The sequence below is a fragment of the Grammomys surdaster genome, unplaced genomic scaffold, assembly GCF_004785775.1.
Source record: "Grammomys surdaster isolate TR1022 unplaced genomic scaffold, NIH_TR_1.0 139, whole genome shotgun sequence".
In the NCBI taxonomy this organism is placed as follows: Eukaryota; Metazoa; Chordata; class Mammalia; order Rodentia; family Muridae; genus Grammomys; species Grammomys surdaster.
This window is the reverse complement of record NW_021604597.1, coordinates 7,953,147-7,976,750: the sequence shown is the minus strand read 5'-3', so window position 1 is coordinate 7,976,750 and position 23,604 is coordinate 7,953,147. Positions and strand designations below refer to the sequence as shown.

At 38.4% G+C, this 23,604-nt stretch overlaps 1 protein-coding gene and 1 pseudogene across 1 annotated transcript in view; one reads left to right on the top strand and one right to left on the bottom strand.

Annotated features, from left to right (window-relative positions):
- Positions 1–270: 270 nt before the first annotated feature.
- The window catches only part of Rnf13 (ring finger protein 13), a 110,564-nt gene continuing 87,230 nt past the window's right edge, over positions 271–23,604 (bottom strand). The window contains exons 8-10 of the mRNA XM_028763571.1: positions 11,516–11,609; positions 2,432–2,512; positions 271–1,972 (exon numbers count right to left, since the gene is read on the bottom strand). Coding sequence (XP_028619404.1) covers positions 1,608–1,972; positions 2,432–2,512; positions 11,516–11,609 — 540 coding nt within the window. The 3' untranslated portion in view covers positions 271–1,607. The remainder of the gene's footprint in view (positions 1,973–2,431; positions 2,513–11,515; positions 11,610–23,604) is intronic.
- On the top strand, positions 21,427–21,983 carry LOC114617884 (annotated as a pseudogene).

Below are 23,604 nucleotides of genomic sequence, written 5' to 3'. Positions count from 1 at the left end.
AGAAAAGAGAGAGAAGAGAAGCAAAGAGAAAGAAAAGAAAAGAAAAAAGAAAGAAAAAACTGGTGGTGATAATACAGGTCTTTAATCCCAGCACTCAGGAGGATCTCAGGAGTTTGAGGCCCGCCTGGTGAACAGAGTAAGTTCCAGGACAGCCAACGCTACACAGAAACCTTAGCTCAAGAAACCAAACCAAACTAACCAAACAGACAAACAAACAAACAAAAAACAAACACTATAAAATTTTTAAAGAAAAACAATTCAAAATTAAAATTTCTTTTCCTAGTATTATATTTCTCTTAAAATACAGCATTTTAAAATGATAATGAAATGTTCATACACCTGATAGACTTATTCTATTACATGATTTTATTCAATTTTCCATGTCACTAGATGCACCTACTGTAAAGAATGTGTCACAATTTACAACAAAATACCCTAATTTACACTATTTAGGAGATGATTTTGGCATGTTGTTAACTTTGGTGGATATGCCCAACTGCTTGTAATTAGTAAATAACCTTGTATCAAATCCTAAGGTGATGTCTGATCTCCATCATTTTCCTTTATAGCACCCTGCATATAAGGCTAATGTGATGAGTTCATGAGAACAAATACTTTGTGGCTTTTAAAGTGGAAAACATTTATTAACATTGAAGCTCTCATCATACAAGGCCATATAAAAAGTCTTAGCATTCTGATTATATTTAAGTATATTTTCTACATACAGTGTTATATAATTTTGCTTTTCATAATACATTGCCTCAATACATTAGGTCTATTAAACAAAAGCACTTATTTTCAAATCCAATACTTGAACAATTTCCTCTGCACATGGTTCAGCAGGACTAATTAGCATAAGATGCTCTTTATGAAGAGGTATGTGATCTCAGTGTTAACAGTTGCTGAAATTTGGTATTTTTATGCAGCATTTTTTTAAATCACAACACAAAAGGATACTGAAATATGGAAAGTAAGGTCCAGAGATATTCCTGTGGAATCAAACTCATAACACTATAGTGGTTTTGAAAACCTTAAAACAAAGTATCTGCAATCTACACTAGACCTTTCCTATGAGGAAAAACTACTTGGGAATAGAAAGGAAGAAGACATCTTTTAGTTTCTCTGTGGTACTATGAAGAAATATGCTAAACTGCCTGTTGCCACTCATTAATCATGACATAGAGGGACTATTAGAAGAGACATGTGCCAACCCAACGACACTAGGCAACTTTATGAAAGTGAGAGTTGTTTTAGCTCATGCTAGATGACCATAGCAGACTTCATGTGTAAGACAACATTTGCATACTGTGATCTAGGTCTTCATTTCAAGCTATACTGAGGATTTTTTAAAGTGTCTTGGCTACATTTTGTCATCCCCAGAGAGCTAATTTGATGCCTGAGTTACAGCACCAGTCTGTTACTTGTTAGTAAAGTGGCTGTATACTATTGGAGATAAGTTTCAGAGATCAAATAGCCTGTTTCAGGAACTTGATTACACTAGAAAACTAAAAAATAAGTTATTTCTACAGAAACTTCTAAAGAGAGCAGAAAAATCAAATCCTATACCTAAATAAACATTTTAAGGGAATAAGCCAACTATCTGAAGGTCACACGGTATTTGCTACGTTGTAACCCTGCTCACCATTAGGCTGCAGCTGCACCACAACACTGTGGTCAGTAATTTCATTGTCTGCGTCACTGCTGTCCGTCTCTTCATTGTCTTCGTCCTCGTAGTCTGAAGACTCTGTCATGTTCTGATGTGAATGGGATTCTGACAGAGACCCAAATGACTGGGTCCTAGCAGAAGCTGAGGGTGGAAGTAAAGGGGTGTGCTCTGACACTTGGTTTTCTTCCTGACTGCTGTCTGTGTCAGAGTCCGAGTCACCTTGGGAAGGAACAACCTTTTGTTTGCAGACTGGACAGGTCTTTTTGGTTTTAGTTAGCCAGGGATCTACACACTTGCAATGATAAGCTGTTGAAGCAAAATATACATCTTCAGTATAACAATTCTGTGAAAAGCACTTATTTTCAAATACAATGATTGATTTGGTTCAGCAGGGCATAAGATAGATGCTCTTTATGAAGAAGTATATTATCTCAGTATTAACAGGTGCTGAAATTTGGTATTTTATGCACTATTTTCTTTTTATCACAATACAAAAGGATGACACTAACACATGAAAACTAAGATCCATAGATATTTCTCTTGAGTCAAGCATACATAACACTATTGTATGAAGAGAGTGTTACATTTAACTTTTTGCTATGCTTATTTAGTGATCTGTTCACATTGTGTATGTTTATGAGAAGTTAGTGAATTTTTATAGAATCACATCTATCCTTTAGTTTTGCTTTGCTCTCTCTCCTCCCTTTATACAGAACTCAAAATGGAATCCTATGCAAACTCAAAGCACTGTGTGAGTACTCATACCATGGGAGCAGGGAAGGATCCTTAGTTTATCACCATCTTCATAGTCCTCCAAACAGATAGCACACACATCGTACTCATCTCCTGTAACAGAAAATTATAAATAAAAGGGTCACAGATTCATTGAAACTTTACAAACGTTTATTGTAAATGCTTTTTGACTGTATCTAAATGATGCCTTTGTTTTTCTATCTGGCTCAAAGAGCTACTTCAAATTCAGGAACCTGAAGTTTTTAACTAACTAGCCTTTTACTCAACTCTGGCATTTAATAGATGTCAGAGTTGTTTACATTGATTATGTTTGTCAAAGATTTTTATAAGAATCACAATTATGTTAGTACATTCAAATGTTACTTTTGAAATATTTTATACTAAAAAACAATTTCACTAAACTTCTTAAAGTCCGAGTCATGTTTGTGGCTGGTGGTAGGACTGAATACAGGAATGCTAAGTGAGAGCGCTAACCACTGGGTACATTCCAATTGGCAGAGCCTCCAAGTTTCCTCTGGATCAAACTATTGCTGATTTGTGAATGGTGTTTGCTAGTGGATCTAGCTACTGCTGCTGATTTGTGTGAACTGAACTACTGATATCCTGACAAGACTGGAATTGCCCAAAAGAACTATTTTTAAACAGATCCACATCCTCCTTTTGCCCTATTATCCTTTCTTTTCCACTACCTCTGGTAGGGCTAGAAGGGAGGTTAAAGCATTTAAGAACCTTTATTAAAGTAGGCTTTACAAAATCTAACACAGGGGAATCCCGACTTCCAGAATGTTTTATACTTCAAGGTCTTTGTGTCTTAGTCATTATGTTTTATTGTCTCCTTCCCCTTTGACTCATAGTCTAGAATTTTTTTAGTCTGTATATTTTTGTTTTTTCAGTTGGTTGCTTTTTTTTTTGGAGACAGGGTTTCTCTGTGTAGCCCTGGCTGTCCTGGAACTCACTCTGTAGACCAGGCTGGCCTACGAACTCAGAAATCCACCTGCCTCTGCCTCCCAAGTGCTGGGATTAAAGGCGTGCACCACCACTGCCTGGCTAGTCTGTATATTTTTGTTAGTATGTATGTGTGTATGTAAGTATGAGAACAACCTTGAGTGTTGGTGGTTATTATCTACCTTATTTGAGACAGGATTGCTTATACCCTGCTATATACACCAGGCTAGCTGACCTGTGAGCTTCTGGGGATTCTCTAGTCTCCATCTCTTGTCTTGCTAGAGGATTAAAACTACTCATTAATGGATTTGGGGGTAGGGGTGAGGGTGGTACATATTCAAACACAGGTCCTCACCCTTGCTTGGCAAGTGCTTTACCCACTAAGCTACCTCCCTAGTCCAGAAGTATTTTTTAACAGCCATCTGGAAATTAGGAATTTAGACATTTTCCTAATTAGGAACTTAGATGTAAAATACTTTCCAGAGCTGATTTCAAGATACCTAAAGTTATATATATGCTGGACTAGAGAAGTTACCAGGGTTCAAATCCCAGCACAATATGTGGCTCACAGCCATTTATAACTCCCACACCAGGGCATCTGTTGCCCTCTCCTAGTCTCTATGTACATGAGGTATACATACTCACAAGCAGACAAAACACACATACACATACAAATAAAGCCTATTTTTTTTAATTGCACACATCCTGAAATACTAGTGTTCTACTCTAGTATTTCCTTTCCTTTCTTTGCAATATAAAGAAAGTTAAAGATCTGCTCTACTTCAGTACATCGAAGGCTCTAGGATAAATGATGCTTCTAAATGATTTATGCTTGTTGGCTAGATAATCTTTGAGGTTAGTTAAATCTCAGTTTAAGTAAAGTAACTATAAAAAAAAATCAAACATAAATTTCCTTCTAAAAAGTTCATTGGTAAAACAATTGATAAGAATACACTAACACCCTAGTAGAAACATTCTAGCAAAGGATGTGCTATCATCTGGATCTTGAATGTTCCCCAAAGGCCTGTGTTTTAAAGATTTGTTCCCCAGCATGGCACTATTGGGAAGTGGTAGATGGGGCCCGATAGAAAGAGACTGGCCTCATATTTTTCATGTTGAATTTGTCATCGAACTCTCAAGACAGTAAGACATAACAAAGTACTTTCCAGTAACAATACTAGATATTGTGTCTACTGACAATCCAGATACCCAACCTTGAAGACTCCATTATGATGGGTTTTAAAGAAGAGTTCTCAAAGAGGAATTCAAATAAGGCCTTAAGTGTAAACTGAATTTTAAAAAGGAATTTTAAATTGGAACAGTAAACAAGCTCTAGATACCAAGATAGCTGCTCTATGGTAAAATGGTGAGCAGCAGAGGGCAATGGGAAACCTTTCATGTAGAGGAAGCAGTGGATTGAAACATGTTGTTACAAACCTGTCATCAAAGAACAGGAAGGAAATGAGCCTGAGCTATACAGGTGAACACAGAGACTGTAAGACCAAACGACTGTCTGGCACTTTGAGGGTTCAAGTAATAAACAAAAGTTGGCTTGCATAATGCAGTAACAAGAATGAAGAGAAATGATGCAATCTCTAGCATCTGAAATTTTATGAACAAACACTGCTAACAGCCTGGGGTGAAATAAAAGTTCATAAAATAAAAGGTTAAAGTTTTTGATGGACAGTTTTAAGTATTTTATTTGACATTAGTAAGAGGTAACCTGAAATAAAAACAGGGGAGAGACTAGGAGAAAATTAACCATATAAGCAATACAGACTTTTGTTTTAGTCCAAAATAAGTAAGATAACTAAATATGATGAGCTGGTCCACACTTTGGGAGTACATCTTACCCTTAAAAGTTGTAGAACTACCTCATTCAAAGTCTATCTATAATCTAAGCAACTGTGTGTGTTTCGACAGGGTAATCCTGTCAGTGGACCACTCACTACAGTACAGAATGAGGTCCTACGACAGGGAGTCATATTTCTATGGAACTAGATATAAACTTACATATTTGTCCTGGAAAGTGCTTGAAAATTGGGTCATACTTTTCCTCTTTGTTTTCTAATGTGTCTATAATAGTGATAGGTGCACATTCATTTACAAATGTTACTGAGAAAAAAATTAATCTTGGCAACTGAAAGGAATAACCACTCTACAGGACACAATAGAGACCATTAGATCTCAAGTTTAGGTTTCTTTTTCTGCAGAAGACATCCTGAAGCTCACCTGACCTACAGGATTTCAAAGATTCTATACCTATCATGGCAGTGCAGTAATGGACTTGTTTACTTTCAGGTCACAGAAACCCCATATTTGAAAAGACACAGTTTTGTACTGCCTTTCCTCATAACTCAGTAAAATGCATAGCATAGATACTATCAGGGAAGTTAAGTGGGTTCTCAGGGTAACATCCAAGTGGTAGAATGAGGTCTGTGGTTCATTCTTTCTACTATGTCATGCTGGGGGAAATACTGGCCAAGTAAAGAATACTGACTGCTAGCTTACTTGTTACTGTAACCTACTCGTATCCCTCCTCTCCTATGAATGTTGTCTTAATACAAAGCATGAGTAATGCTCAACTCTAGAGACAAGAGAGAACTGAGGAACCAGAAACAAAGTAAAATGATCTGTGAACAATTCTATGGGAGGTCTAGTGCTCTGTAATTCCTCAAGTAAAGAGATTGATGAACAACAATGTACAACATTCCTCACTGACTTCTGGATCGACTTAGATGTAGATACATGTAAGTATCCCATTGCTTTCCTTAGCATATTTGTGAACTAGAGAAAATTTAAAACACACATATACAAAAATATGCCAATACACAATTTAATCCTCAATTATCAGGCTTAATAATTTCAATATTTTTAAAAATCTTTGTTAGATCTGCTGCCAATGTTTTCTTGAAAAAAAATTAAAAGCCAATACCGAGACATACCATTTTATTAAATATTACTATATATAGCAAGAGCTTTAAAAACATAATCAGAATACTATTATCATGCTTAGTAAAAACAAATGGTAATTTCTTAATATCTAAATTTATTACTATCACTCGAAGCAAATTCAAATTGTACCAACTATTCTAAAAGTACTTTTTCACAGATGATTTGTCCTAAGCAGGGCCTAAGCTCTCAGCTGCCTGTTCCTTCTGCTATGCCAGCTGCTTGCTTCCCAACCACCATAGACTCTTCCCTCTAGAACTAAAAGTCGCTATGGTCATGGCATTGTAACAGTAACAAAAAACACCTATAGATCCATGTCAATTCATTCTTAAATTATTCACTTGGATTTTTAGAAACAGTGCTCTGTAGCTCTTTCCTCTGACCTGTAAAATTCCTTCGGGGAGGACTAAGACTTGTAATGTTCCAGAAGCTCAAAAGACTTAAAAATTCATATGGCCCTTCTCAAAAGTTATCTATGAAATAGCAAACAGTTACAGGAGAGATGAGATCCTCTCAGTGGAGCTATCTGCTAGATATGTGTAGCACTTCAGAGATGCAGCTTTTCCAAGTCGTCACCTATGCTGGGGTTCACTATACAGGGATATGACTATCTTTGAGTAACCAATGAATTCATTGGTTCACCGAGCCAGAGTAAAGTGGAGTTATTTATTTGGTCTGTCATCTGTGCCCTATCCAGGGTAGATAAACATTTATTCCTGTCTTCCCAGGAAAAGCCGCCCAACCTAATTAGCATCTGAACAGGGGCTGATAGATGAGTTGGGGAGAGGTGTGGCCTATGGGATGAATGATGAACTGTAACTGGGTGATCTGTCTGTGGGTGGAGCATATGTGGGGGTAATCTTGATACAGCCATTTCCTCTGTGTGATATGACTGGTGTGTCTCCTTGCTGCTGTGGCAATTACATGTTTCCAAGAAGGAGAGATAAGATATAAAATCAAGGCCAAGCCACCTGAGTGGCCACTTAGAGTGGCCATCTTCTGTGTAGTATGAGGTGCCATGTCTCCTTGATGAACACAGGCCCACCTCCAACCTCAAACGCCGATGGACCATGTTGCAGTCTATAAAAGTCCAGATGAGATGAGATAATGCCCGATTTGTCACAGATGTTGCATGGGTTGCAGATGAGCAGTAGTAAGACATGTAACTAAGGCTCAGCTATCTGCCAAGAAGGAAAGTGGCACAGTACAAGAGGATTTACAATGGGAAAAGTCAGTGAGTATTATCCACTGATTTGGCAGGAAAGGTGGGAAAAGGAGAAAACGAGATGAAGGTGTCAGCCTTCTGTTCCCCAGAGTTGGCAGGATGCAAAGACAATAACACAAATTAGATCTCTGCCCAAAGAGTTCTTGTGGGAGTTAATCACCAAATACATCTGACCTGCTTAAACTGGGGAAGATGGGAGACCAGTGTCCTCTGACAATTGGTTTATGATGCTGTGTGGCATGGGTACAAAGGAGATCAATATGAGTGCCATGGAAGTGAGGACACAGAAGTATAACCACCCACCCATCCTTGAGACAGAGACTAGATAATCTAAGATAACACAGAAGAAATCAGTTTCTGGGGGACCAACCCATACAAGTCATTAGGAGCCTGTGCTGTTGATGGCTGAGGACTCCAGGATTCTTAGGGACTGGAAGACAACAGGGAAAGACAGGTGTTACTGAGCAAACTGGGCAGCAAGAAATGATGGTGTGGTGCTTGCTAGGACTGTCTCACAGGACAGTTAGGAAGTTGCAGGCCTGGGATGGACACGCTTACTCAGGGGTTGACAGTACTGGCTGCTATTTAAAGGCCCAGGTTTGATTCCCAGCACCCACATAGAAATTTACAACAGTCTATATAACTCCAGTTCCAGAAAATCTGATGCTTTCTTCTGACCTCAGTGAGCACCAGGCATGCATATAGTTTACATTTATACACTGGGGAAAACACATAAAATTCATTACCTGTTTAAAAAGAAGAAGAAAAAGGAGTTGTTGGGAGCCTGTGTCATAGCTCAGCAGATATAGGCACTTGCCACCAAGCCCCTTGACCTGTGTTTGATTTGCAAGCAGATATGGTGGAAGAGAGAACTGGCTCTTGTAAGTTGTCCTCTGACCCTTACATGTATCCTGTGGAACCTGTACTCCCCCCACTAACAAATATAAAATGAATGTAAAAAAGGGAGAAAAAGATTTTTTTTTCGTCTTTTCAGCAATGAGCTTGGAACTAGAATAGGGCTTGAGTGGATTTGCTGGGGTTCATGGCTGAATGTAATCTTTCTAAGATAGAAGGGGCTCTGGTAGATCTTAATGGCAGGCCAGCATACAAACAGACTTTATAAAGTCATAAAGCAATGCAGAGGAGCTGAAAAAGGTAAAACAAACAAAAGGGTCTCTCTGAGCCATTCAGCAGATCAGTGTGGCAAAACTTATCTCTGGAGTCCCTGAGCAAAAAATTAACAAAAAGACAAATTCTGTGTTAGCTTCTGGATGGCAGAACAGTTCAGAGAAAATATAAGTGATAAAAAATAGTTCAAATGAAAAATATTAAGCTTGCCCTAGGAGTATACAGTTATTTGCACACACACACATACACCATAGTATTCTGTGTGCATTGCTCCCTGTTACCAAAAACAAACAAACAAACAAACAAATAAAACAAAACAACTCTGGGCTTGGAGACTGTTTCCCCAGACTGGGGCTCTCAGCAACCAGTTGTGCCAATGAAAACAAAAGGGCTGCAGGTTAGCCTGGGCTATCAAACCTGGGGAGCCAACTCCAGGGACAGGCACAGGAGATTTGCTCTTGCTTCCCTCTTGGGCCTGATCCAGGCTAAGCAGCACAAGCCAGCCTCACCAAGACTGCTGGATATTTAGGGAGATGCACAGAGGCTTCATAGCAGATACAGCAACACACCAAGATAAGGAGACCAAATGGCTCATGGAAAATGACTGAGTTACAGAGAGCTGGATGGATTAGTGCTCCCATCTATGCTGCTGTATAAAACACAGTTGATACAAGATAGAGCATCTTTTCATTGGACCTTGTGAATGCTTTTTAAATAGCAGTCCAAGGCAGCAGAAGGCCTGCAGAGATTTTGCCCACCTTCTGTAAATGCTAACCTTTTGGTGTCTTACAGATTTGGAAAGGTATCTGAAAGGATGGTAAAACTATCACTAAGTGTTTGAAGTCACTGTACATGGGTAGAAAAGGATACTCCCAAGAGCCATAAGGTTGCTAAGTAAAAATCTTCAGTCCCAGGAGTAGGTTGCCTTCCTATTACTTGTTGGCAGAAGAATCAATCCCCTGATACCCTACAAACCATAAGGTTATTCCCACTGCTGTTGGCTGCACATCAGAGTTGGACAGTAAGATCCTATTTCTAAAGATGACACACACTTTGGCTGCAGGACATGGAGAAATGAGGCTAAGACCAAGATGAAAGTTCACTCCATTTCCACTATAGTATCAGAGTATGCAGACTTCTGGGAAAGAATTGTTGCAAATAGTCCTGCTCAAATATTGATGCTATGTGCTGTACTAACACACCAGGCAAGCTGAACTCACTGGTACAATTGTGGCATGATTGTTATGGATACAAACAACTGGTTTTTAAACTTAGATTTTTGTTTTGTGGGTTTTTTTGTTTTGTTGTTGGTGGGTTTTTTTGGGGGGGGGTTGTTTTTTTGTTTTTTTAAAGACAGGATCTTGCTATGTACCATTAGCCTGGAAATCACATTAGCCATACTTAACGACAGGCTTCATGCCCAGGAGTAGTTTGCAACAAAGCAAGCTCAATGCAATTTTTGTAGATTTTTTGACTCATTGCTTTGTTTGGACATTTTTCATGTCATTGGTCTTTTGTTTGTATAACTTTGTTTCCTGTGTGTGTGTGTTGTGGAGTTTTGAGTGTGTGTGTGCATGTGCGTGTGCACACGTGTGTGTGTGTGTTTCTTTGGGGGTTTTTTGGTTTGAGTTTTGCTCAAAGAAAGAAAGGGGATGGAGTTGGGTCACTGAGGAGGGGGGAGGATCTGGTAGACATTGGAGGAGGGGAAAGCATAGTCAGAATATATTGTATGAGAAAACTTTTTCAACTAAAAGATTGTGTCACATTGCAAAATATGGAGCTTTCAAAAGTGATCTCTAGAGGTAGACTATCATACTGGGTCTGATCTGTAAACAACTTTTAAATAACTCATCTCACATCTTCTACACTTTTATAGCATCTACGTTCTTTTGAAAACCGAAATTCAATGTTTCTCCAGTTTTTATTGTTATATTTATAACATGATAAAATTATAAATGGTAATACAACATTTAGCTATATGTAAAATGAAGCTTTGTTTTTTATTTATTATGCATTCACTCTTTTATTTATTTTATTTATATGGGCAACACCATGTGCATGCCTGATGCCCATGAAAGCCACAAGAGGGTGTTGGCTTTTCCCAGCATACACCATCCACAAATGTGTGTAAGTACTATGTGGATCCTAGGAATTGAGTTCCAGTTCTCTTAGCAGAGTGGCCAGTGCTCTTAACCACTAAGCCATCTCTCCATTGTTTTTTTATGTTTTTTTTTTTTTAAATGTAGTCTGAGAAGTACTAGCCAAAATGGTTAACAAGTATACACCTGCATTTGAAGCTCACTTAGCACCGAGCTCTGGCTATAGTATAAACCCCTGACTCCTTTCCAGCTCTGTCAATACATACAGTTCAAATCTCTGTAAACCTCTATTTCCTTGCATATAATGGAAAGATAATGATGGAACCCATTTCATATTAGTATGAAAATTAAATGACATGCAAAATGCAAACACATAATAGCTACCTATAATTTTAAGAGCACGATATAGCAGCATATAACAATAGCATGTGAGAATGGCGGAATATCAATGAGGGCAGACAACCTTGGTGCAAGAAAATATTTTTTTCTCTGATAGTATATAGAGCAACTAGCACATGTTGTCGAATGTACTTTTCCCCATTTTCATTAAAATTTCTTCCAATCCCATACCTTCTTCCTGCCTTTACTAGGCTGTAAGAGCATAAAAACATCTCTCCCAAACATTCATTATTAATGTTAGTGTTAGGAATGGTATAGTAGAGACTCAGAAATCGGTATTAAGGAAGTATGGTCATCATGTATTCTGAAACATTAAGTGTTTCTATTTAAGAAAGAATATTTACTCACCCTTTTTAAATTTATGTACAGGAAGTTTTTTAAGTTGATCTTTACGAAGTCTGTTTCTTCTGTTTCTATGTCTGTCCTGAACAAATTTTGTAATCTAAAGATAAAAAGAAAGAAAAAAGACATGTCAGATATTAAATATACAAATAAAAATTAACACTGAAATAAAGATAATCTTCTTTTAGGTTTCTGGATAGCTGCTATAAAACCAATTTAATATATTTTAATCCTAATGATAATATTATTAATTAAACCATTAAGTTCAAAGTGATTGTTGAGAATGGTTTTCGCTATCCTGGGTTTTTTTGTTATTCCAGATGAATTTGAGAATTGCTCTTTCTAACTCTATGAAGAATTGAGTTGGAATTTTAATGGAGATTACATTGAATCCGTAGATTGCTTTTAGTAAGATGGCCATTTTTACTATGTTAACCCTGCTGATCCATGAGCATGGGAGAGCTTTCCATCTTCTGAGGCCTTCTTCCATTTCTTTCTTCAGGGACTTGAAGTTCTCTCAAACAGATCTTCCATGTGTTTGGTTACAGCCACACCAAGATATTTTATATTATTTGGGACAAAGTGATTTGTTAATTTATATATTATAATTTGAATCTCTTATTAAATAAATTTTAACTTCTTAAAATTACTATATTTACTTATTTATGTATCTGCTCTGTATGTATATGTGCATACACACATGTGCCACGGTGACCATGTGGAAGACAGAGGATAACTTGGAGAAATGTGTTCTCCCTTTCTACCATCTGAGTCCCAGGAATCAAACTCAGGTCACAAGGCTTGGCACAAGCCTTACTCTATAAACCATTTTGCCAGCCCAGACTTTACCCTTCATTTACTGATATAAATTATAAATGACATTATAAATAGTCTATAACTGGTGTTTGCAAAAATACAAATAGTAGACTATAGATTATAAATACGTTAATTGGTCAAAAAATTGGGAATTGGGAGCTAGAAAGATGAGTCAGTGGTTAAGAGAGAGCATTTCCAACTCTTGCAGAGGATCCAGGTTCAGTTCCCAGCACCCACATCAAGCCTTATAGCCACCTGTGACTCCAGTTCCAGAGGATCCAGAGCCCTCTTCTGGTGTCCATGGGCACCAGCCAAACACGTATAGAATACAACTCAGAAATAAAAAGAATAAGCAATCAGTATACTCAATAGTTTACATAGACCTCAAAACGTATGCTGAAAGATGACACAAAAGATCTTAACATAAACCTCAAAACATATGCTGAGAGATGACACAAAAGATCACACAGTTGTGAATTCCATTAGTAAAGCAAACTGTCATGAATAAAATCAGGTTTGTGGTTATCTAGGAATGCAAGTCAAAGGAGACATCAAAGAGAAATAGGGATTACTAAGGAACAGAAAAAATTTTGCAGTGATGGACATCTCATCTTGATTGTAATAGTGATATTAGTATACCTGTGTGAATTTAAACATATATATGTAATTATATGTGCTAAAATTTACTACTATGCACAACTTAAATATGTAGTTTGTTTTATGTCAACCATACCTTATAAATATTTTTAGATGTTTTAAATAACCATTAAAACATTAAAAAAATAACAGTTTTATGGAGGCTAGGAATAACTCAGGAGTAGAATGGTTGACTTGTTTATACAAGGTTCTTTCAAAACGAATCCAGCAATATAAGCTTTTAAACTGAAAGAAAAAATTATGGAATCCAAATTTACATAAAGGAAGGCTGGAAATGTACAGATATTAATCCAAATACATATGGCTATAATAGATGTAAATGGAATAAGTTCGTCAATTTTTAAGGAAGTGTATAATAGGAAAAAAATCCAATTCCATGCTATTTACAAGATACTGTTAAAGCTGAAAGATATCATAAGTTCTATTAAAAGGGAGTAGAGGGGAGATACATGTGAACATATTGAAAGTAAAACCCATGTACTCAATAAAAATAATAAAAAGAATATTTAGCAAGAATATGCTAAAAACTATGGGAGCAATATATGAATTCAAAACCTTAGGGATTTATATCTAAATCAAACACAGTTTAAATACATTGAAGTAGTAGATCTGCACCAGCTCTCACTGTGTCACAGACAAGCACTTGAAGCATCATAGCCCATCCAAGTGAGGATGTGCTCTCAGAATAGACAGACATCCAGCAGCCTGCAAGACGCAGTACTGAAAGATAAAAAAAAAACACACTGTGCTTTGAGGGTTCAGAATATTTTAAACTTAAAAACACAGTATTCAAATTAACCTCTTATGCTAAATTTGGCTACCAGAAAATTAAAAATAATAGTGTCCTAGTGCTTATCATTGTTTTAGAAAACCTAAGAATGCAAAACAACAAGCAACTATAGTCAATGCTGCACAAGTTTGTGAATATACTAAAACCATTAAATTGTGTATTTTAATTATGTCAATTTTATGCTATGGGAATTATATTTTTTAAGCTAGACAAATCGACAAACTTAAATGAACAACATGTAGCTGCATTCTCCACATATGTGAACAGCATTTATAAAACGTGAATACAAAAGGATGTCACAGAGCAGCTGTAAAGATTACCTAAGAATCCATAACAGGCCAGGCAGTGGTGGTGCACGCCTTTAATCCCAGCACTTGGGAGGCAGAGGCAGGCAGATTTCTGAGTTTGAGGCCAGCCTGGTCTACAGAGTGAGTTCCAGGACAGTCAGGGCTACACAGAGAAACCCTGTCTCGAAAAACTCAAAAAAAAAAAAATCCATAACAGGTTTTCTGACCACAGTACAACTGATTTAGAAATATATATAAAAAGATATGTATCAGGAATTTTAAGATTTTAGTAAAGAGTAATCCATCAGTCACAAAACAACTCCCAGTGGGTAACAGGTTTCTAGTGAAGCCTCTTTACCACCTAGAATCTCAGCAACCCAGAAAAGACCATGAATTAAGAAGGAAGGTGAAACTCTAACTCACTGGAGAAAGAGCAAGCTTTTCACTGAAGCATAGCATTAGACAACCTGATGCACTCAAATATCTGAAAGCAGCTTTGAGATGCTGTGGACTGAACACCAGCCACAACTGATGGTAGGCTGAAGTGTAGGCAAGTATGCCTATTTGTTCCTGCAAATGTACTACAAGGATATTATTGTTCTCTCTTAGGACAGAAGTGGCAAAAGAACAGAAGAAGGCTAGAACGGAAGGAAAAGAAACAAAACAAATGTCTTAGAATGATGCTATAAACTTTAAGTAAATTGTATAGCCTAGTTTCGATGGATTTATCTACAACACTCCATCACCTATGTCTTGGAGAACATTGCAGAAGAGAGGGCAGAAAGATATTTAAGAGTTAAAGAATTAGGACGTTTTCTCTGAGGTTGTGTCTCCTAGTAATACCAGAAGGTACATCCATAAAGTCTCACCAAGACAACTGCCCAAATGTGAAATGAACAAAGGTAACTACAATAAATATACCAAACTAGAAGACCAAAAGCCCATGGCTACACAAAGAATTACATGCAACTGAAGAAAGCTGGGAATGGGAAAGGTGGTCCTCCCTAGGGAAGAGCACACTGATTGGTGTCTAATCAATTGGTCTAATACTAAATGGTCACCCCTAAAACATACATAAAAGAAGCACTATATGGACTGAACAGGTTATATTTAGGAATATGTATGTGTATGTATGCATGTATATATTGTATATATGCACAGTCATATGGATGAATAACAATTTAAAAAAAGAGGACATGAATTTGAAGTAGGGAAGGATATATAGGAAAGTTTGGAGGGAGGAAAGAGAAGGGAGAAATTAATCAAATTATAATCTCAAAAATAAAAAATATAAAATAAATACACACCTTTAAAAAAAAAAAGACTTCATCTAAATCCCCTAAGGGACAGCACTGTAAATAAGAGCAATAAAAGCTCATTTAAGGAAAAAAAAAAAAAGGAACTTTTAGGCAGGTGTGGTGGTACATGCCTTTAATCCCAGCATTTGGGGAGGTAAAGGCAGGTAGATCTCTCTGAGTTCAATGCCAGCTTGGTCTACAAAGTGAGTTCCAGGACAACTGAGTCTGTTACATAGAGAAACCCTGTCTCAACAACAAACAAAAAAGAAAAGAAAAGAAAAGAAAAGAAAAGAAAAGAAAAGAAAAGAAAAGAAAAGGAAAGAAAAAGAAAGAGTTTGTACTGAGAATATATAGATCCCAGAGCAGTGTGAGCCTGGCCTATTATGGATGCAGAATGAAAGTCTACTTCTTGGAAAGACAAATCAAATAAACATCTAACAACAATGCAAGGCACAGATGGCCAAGGATAAAGAGAACTCACCCCACAGAAGACAGAAATTCTCTTAAAACTGTTAGTGAATTACATGAATAACAGAAGCCACTGTCTTACTATGCTGAAAATAACTTAAATAATATCATTTAGTAAGAAGTTGAAGCCGCCAAGGAAAAATGGAGGACTTTAAGCTGCCTGCACATGACTGGTTAAGGAGACATCAGGAGAAGAAAGAGGAGACTGACTCCAGAGGAAGAAAGAAGTCAGCCTCAGAAACTCGGAATGGCAGAGAGGGAACCAGTGAGACAATGGGAAGGAAAAGATGGGTAAGACTAAGAAAAGGTTAAGCTGCACCAAACACCTGCAGCCATGGCCAACAGGGGGTATGGGAGTGGTGATCTGAGAAGACACAGCTAATAACTAAGTTGAGTGACTCTGGGGAGAGGAGACTTGTCCTAAGGGACAAGCTTACAGCCCTCACCACCTCTGGTGCCATCTCTGGCTTAGGTAAGAATATCACCTCTGGCAACCAGTGAGGTAATAGAGAGGAACCCCATTTTAGCACCATATGAGTAGGGGGTGAGATCTTGACAATGAATTTATATTTAAAACTGAGCTGGACTGAGAGGCTTGAGAATAGACAACCACAAGCCAGAGAACTATCATTTCACAAGGCTCAGCCCTGGGACAAGAGACAGCCCTGGGACACTTAAAAATGGAAGGACAGATGCTGACAAGCTGACACTGCAGGCTACAGGAGGGTTGGCTCAGGGGGTTAAGTGAATAAGCTCACCTTTGGTGGCTGGAGCGAGTGAATCAATGGAAATAACCGCACGGTCTGATAGCTCTGAGCGTGGGCTCCAACTCTGCACTCACCTTTCTGCTAGTCATTACCACAGAACCCAAGAACTCAGAAGTGCATCCCCCAGCATGGGGAGTAGTACATAAATCTTGAACATAAGATCACAGGTCTTTCCTCTGTACACACCTCAAAGCTGTAGCTGCTGCTTATGCATCTGACACATTTGAGAGATGTCCCCTGCTAGAGCATTAGCCATCCTCTTGAATATAACCTTGGGAGTCTCAAAGAGTGAGAAAATTCACCAAGCCCAGACTGCTAAGCTAACTATGACCAGCAGAGGTCTATGGTACACAAAGTTTTATTAGTGGAGATATTTTTGGTGGACCATTCAGATTCCCACAGGCTAGGAAAGAGGAGGAGGACAGTCAAGATACTGCAGGGAGAGAGACAGATCAGACTCAGAGCTGCAGAAAAGATTTTCCAAAATGTAGGCAGAAAGGGAAAGTGGCCCACGGAAGGGCAGCCCGAAAGCATCTTGGGCAGCAAGGCCAATGGACTCCACATAAGGTAACCAGGTAACCCGGCAACTAAGCTGAGGCAGGGAAGATTCAGAATTGTTGAGCTAGGAGTAAAAGTATGGGCATATTAGCAGTGGGAGACTTTGAAGAGGCCGGCCACTGAGCCAGTAAGACAAGTTAAAATGAGCTAGTGTGTGTGTCTTTCTTCCACCAAGAGAGCCCAGGCAGGTGGCTGACAGCACAGCCCACCCAGGAACATTAAAGTGGGATAGTAAAACTATATACTACGTATGGCATGCAACAACACAAGCTCAACACCAGCAGAAATCACATAAAAGACGAGAGGCTACAAGTTCATACCTCGTGCAAACAAAACTAGTAAGGACTCCAGTACTTCATTCCCTGCTGGCCCTCTATGCTCCCTATTTTTATTTGGTTTTTTTCTCTGTATGTGTATATACACATTTATGTGTATGCCAGTGTGTGTCGAGGTGCATGTGTATGAATGTATGTGGAGGCCAGAGACAGAAACAAGATCTATCTTATTGTTTTGGGGCTTTTATGGTTTTTGTGGGGTTTTGTGGGGTTTTTTGTTGTTGTTGTTGCTGGTGTTTGTTTTTTGTTTGGTTTGGGATTTTCGTTTGTTTGTTTGTTTGTTTGAGTCAGAGTCTCACACTGAAACTGAAACTCATGCACACGGCCAGATGGGCCTCAGAGATGATCTCATGCTCACCCTCAAGCCCAGCCCACCCCAGTGCTGGGATCACAGGCAGGAGCTGCTGCTGTCTGTGCTGGAGATGAAGCCTGGTCATTGTGCTGGTCCTAAGGGCTCTGCTGACTGAGCCATCACTCTAGCTTGGTTTTATTTTTATTTTTTCCTTTTCACATCAATTTTAGCAGCAAATTTTGATTTTTTAAAATAAAATTGCCATTCATACATTCTTCTAGTTTTATGCTTTTTCAGTTAGATAATGATTTTCTTTTCTGTTTTGCCTTTCCCACTGTGTTTCCCTCTATCCCACTTGCTATACTTTTAATTATTTTCTTTTTTTTAAACTTGCACATATCTGTTGTTTTGTTTAGTGTGTGTTTGTTTCACCATCCATGCTACAGTGTTTACGTAGAAGTCAGACACGCAGAAGTTGGTTCTCTCTTTTTACTCTGTGGGTCCCAGGGATCAAGCTCAGATTGCCAGGTGCTGCAACAAGCACCCTTACTTCTGTGCCGCCGTGCCCACCGAGGCTTTTATAATTGATCTTTTATCTAACTTTTATTTTCAACTCTGTCTTGATTGTGAAATCTGCACTCTTGAGTTGTATGCAATCACATGCTCTCTTCAGTTCCCTTCTATTACGTTAGTTTTCCAACTGTCTTTTCCTTTTGTCTTTAAATCTTGCTTCTCCTCTATTTTTCCTTTTCCCAGTCTTCTTCATTCCATCCATTTATCATTTTTATAATTATTTAAAAACAATTCTTCACATCACATTCAGAATTAGTCTTATCATTACAGTGTTATGATCATTGGTGATTAAGTAGACTAGACCTAATCAATCTATTTTAGTATATTTCTATATCCTATAAGGTTTGATGCTGTTTGCTTTCTACACTGAGTAGCAGTAGGAAAATATCCCTAAATAAAACTAGATATCTAAGCATACAAATGTATAACATATACACAAAGAATATTGAGGTATCATGAGTCCATTAAAATATTCTGACTTTTCAGCCCCTGAATGAAAAGGTAGTTAAAATGCTGAAAGAAAATTCTGAAAGTTTAGTATTAGAAATGATTAGTGACCTGAAATATAACATAAACATGCAGATTAATCATTTCAGAACCTGGAGAGGAAATCAGCAAGAGAAGGAAAAACAGAAAGTGGATGCTTCAATCCTACTTAGAAGAGGGGAACAAAATAATCATGGGAGATAGAAAAAGGGAGGGACCTGGGAGGGAGAGAGGAGAGGGAGAGAAAAAGGGGAACAGGATCAAGTATGGGAAGAGACAGCAGAGTACAGAGAGTTAGGAAATTGAATAGAAATATGTAGCAGTGGGGGTATGTGGAACTGGAGTAACCACTAGAGAGTCCCAGATGCCAGAGAAGCAAGATGTTCCCAGGACCCAACAGGGATTACATTACCCAAAACATCCAACAAAGGGGAGATAGAACCTGTAGAGACCAAATCCAGTGGCTAGGCACAGCCCCCAGTTGAGGGATGAGGCCACCCACCCACCTTAAAATTTTTAACCCAGTATTGTTCCTATCTAAAGGAAACGCAGAGACAAAATATGGAGCAGAGACTGAAGGAAAGGCCACCCAAAGACTGCCCCACCTAGGGATCCATCCCATCTGCAGACACCAAACCCCCAACTATTGCTAATTCCCAGAAGTGCTTGCTGACAGGAGCCTGGTATAGCTGTCCCCTTAGAGGCTCTGCCAGAGCCTGACTAATACAGATGCGGATACTCACAGCCAACCATCAGACTGAGCCCAGGAAGAGTAAGGGGGAGGACTGAAGGAGCTGAAGAGGCTTGTAACTCCATAGAGCTCCCAGGAACTAAACCACCAACCAGAGTAAGAGGATGCTAGAGGAGTGAGGTGGGAATGCGGGGGTAAAGGGGGAGACACCCTCATAAAGGCAAAGGGGAGGGAGGATGGGATGGGGATGTGTGTGGAGGGGAAACTGGTAAGGGAGAAAACATTTGAAATGTAAGTAAATAGAATAACCAATAAAATATGGATAAAATCATAATATTATAAACAAGGTCAGAAAAGAAATCTAGATTTAAGAAACTACATAGAAATATTTGAAATTTTCAAGAAAGAAAGAGAACACACAGTAGAAAGCACCAATAGTATACTTGAGCAACCAGAAGAGAGGATGTAAGGGACGAGGACACAGCTGAACAAATGGTACACTGAAACATCATAAGGATAAATAGATGGACACGGCCATATCCAAGACTGCTGGGATACACTCAAGAAACCAGCCTGAGTCCATAGGATAGGAGCTGAGACAAGAACTAAAGTCTCAGGGAATGTACATGTCACACACACACACACACGCACAAGCACACGCACACACACACACACTGAAAATAAAGCACTTAAAGAAACTGTGGATTAATATTATGAAAAATGGTGACCTCACTAAAAGCAGTCTACAGACTCAATGCAATCTTATCAAAATTCTAAGACCATTCTTATTCACAAAAAAAGAAAAATATAGACTTAAAATTCATATGGAAACACAAAACAGAAAGCCAAAGAAACCCTGAACAAAATAAATAATGCTGGAGGCATTTTATTATTATCATACCTGATATGAAGTTATACTACAAAGCTATAGCAATAAAAACAACATGGTACTGGTTCAAACCCAGCTTAATAGCTGAGCGGAGTAGAGGACAAAATATAAACCCACACAACCACCACCACATGAATTTTGACAAATGTTTTAAAAACAATACTGGAGAAAAGATGCCTCTTTAACAAACAGTGCAAGAAATATTGGCTATCCACATACAGAAGAACGAAACCAGATCTCTCATTTCATTCTGCACAAAAATCAGCTAAATGGACCAAAGATTTCAACATACAACTTGAAACTCTGAAGCTGTTAAAAGAAAAGGTAGGGGGGGCTGAAGAGATGGCTCAGTGGTTAAGAGCACTGACTGCTCTTCCAGAGGTCCTGAGTTCAAATCCCAGCAACCACATGGTGGCTCACAACCATCTGTAATGAGATTTGATGCCCTCTTCTGGTGTGTCTGAAGACAGCGACAGTGTACTCATAAATAAAATAAATAAATCTTTAAAAAAAAAAAAAAAAAAGAAAAGGTAGGGCTGGGTAGATAGCTTAGTCCAATGTTCTCAACCTCCCTAATGCTGTGACCTTTTAATACAATCCCTCATGTTGTGTTGACCTGCCAACCATAAAATCATTTCATTGCTACTGTTATGAATCATTATGTATATATCTGATATGCAACCCCCAAAGGGGTCATGACTCACAGGTTGAGAACTGCTGGCTTAGTCGGTAAAATACAAGCACAAATGCCTGAGTTTGATCCCCAGAGCCCATATAAAATAACCTGGTTGTGATGGCACACTCATAATCTCAGTACTGGTGAGCCAGAGTCAATAGAGTAATGGGGCTCACATGGCTCTCGGCCTTGCCTACCAGGTGAATCCTAAGCTAGTTAAGGGACCCCCAAATTAATCCCCCAAAACAACAACAAAAACAAAAAACCAAACCAAAACAACAACAAAACCTAAAAGCTTTTCTTCTGGTATACCACTGATGATCCCACTGTCATCATGGGCTACAGGGGTATCCCTGATGCTAAGATCCACATCTTTGACTTGGGATGGAAGAAGGCAAAAGTTGAATTCCCACTTTGTGGGCACATGGTGTCAGATGAATATGAACAGCTCTCTTCTGAAGCACTGGAGGTTGCCAGTATCAGTAGAAACAAATACATGGGTAAGAAGGTAGCAAGAATGGCTTTCATATCCCTGAGGCTCATCTTAGTCATGTCATTCAAACCAACAGGATGTTGTTCTGTGCTGGGGCTCGCAGGCTCCAGACAGGTATGTGTGGTACCTTCTGGAACCCACAGGGCACAGTGACCAGGGTTCATACTGGCCAGGGTATCATTACTTGCACCAAGCTGCAGAATAAGGAACATGTGATTGAGGCTCAAGTTCCCTGGTCACCAGAAGATCCACATCTCAAAGAAGTGAGGCTTCCCCAGGTTTAATACAGATGAATTTGAAGACATGGTTACTGAGAAGTGGCTCATTCCTGATGGCTCTGGGGTCAAATATATCCCCATCATGGTCCCCTGAACAAGTGGAGAGCCCTGCATTCCTGAGGACTACCACAGTCCTCTCCTGTACCTTACCAAATCATGTTCAGTCTGGAAAAAAAAAAAGAAATGAAAAAAATGGTACTTGCAGAAGGCTATGTAAGACTATCCTCTGGCCTCCACATGCATGCACACAGTGACACACATACAGAGTACACACATAGGGCAGGGAGGCAAAACACTTCAAGACTCCAGCTAAGGCAAGGAGTTTCTCAATGGTACTTAAGCCACTCAAGAAATAACGTCAAAACAACTGACAAATAGAATCCCATGAAATCAAAAGGCTTGTATACAGAAAACAGCTACTTCTGTGAAAAAAAATAGCCTAGCCTACACAATGATAGAAACATCTTTCCTAGCTGTATGTATGACAGAGAATGTATATCTAGATTATTAAAAGTTCAAAATCTATACAAAAAAATCAAACAACCCAATCAATAAATGGGCTAAAAACAAAAAAAATGAAAAGACAGTTCTCAAAGAAGTAAACACAAATGGCTAATAACATTTTAAAATGTTCAACTTCACAAACCATCAGAGAAATTCAAGTCAACTATATTGGGATCCCACCTTGCCACAGTTAGAATGTCAGTCATTAAGAAACCAATAATCACAAACACTGGCAAGGATATGTGCAAATGTGAGGTCTTATGCTAGTGGGAATGTAAACTATTCTAGCCATTATGGAAATGAATATGGAGGTTTCCAAAAAGAGCCTAACACTTATCTTCCATATGATCCATGTATAGCAGTCCTGAGAATTTACTCAGAAGACTTTTAGGTTGACATGCCATCAAGAAACACATACATCAATGTTAAATGCAGCAGTATTTATAGTAGCTAAAATATGAAACCAATGTAGGTATCTAACAACTGAGAAATGGATAAGGAAAATGTAACACACACACATATGCACATGCACATACACACGTACACCTTTTTTAGCCAACAAAAGTTACACCATTTTCATGAAATTATGCAACTGGACATGATTATATCAAACAAAGTAAGCTAACAGACAAATACATGTCATTTCTGGTTCCTAGATTTTATATAGCTATACAAAATCATGAATATATACATATACACAAGACTTGAAAGTAAAGGAGTCTAAGGACCAATGCAGAGGAAGAGGCATGAGAAAAGAGTGAAGGTGTTAGAAAGAAGAGTAGGTTCAACAAACAATATATTCATGCATAAAGATATTAAAATACTTTTAAAATTTGAATAGAGGTGCCCTCCATTGTGAAAAAAAAAGCCATTCTCAGAAGCCATATGATTATATGCAAATCCCAGAGCCAATATGAGCTACCATCCTATGAGTCATTAGCTGGGTATCCCTGAGCCTCCAAACTAATACAGGATGTTTCCACTGCTGCTGGCTGGCTATCACGGACACATGGTTAGTAAGACCTTATTACTGAGGTGTCCATACACTCTGGTTATACATATTACATAGAGAAATTAAGCCAAAACTGAGGTGGACACTTCCTACCTGCTTAATAGAGGTGCTATGCAGGCTGCTGAGGGAGAATTGTCATCAACAGTCTATTAAGCAAGCTATACTTAGTACACCTTGCATACTATACTATACTATACTATACTATACTATACTATACTATACTAT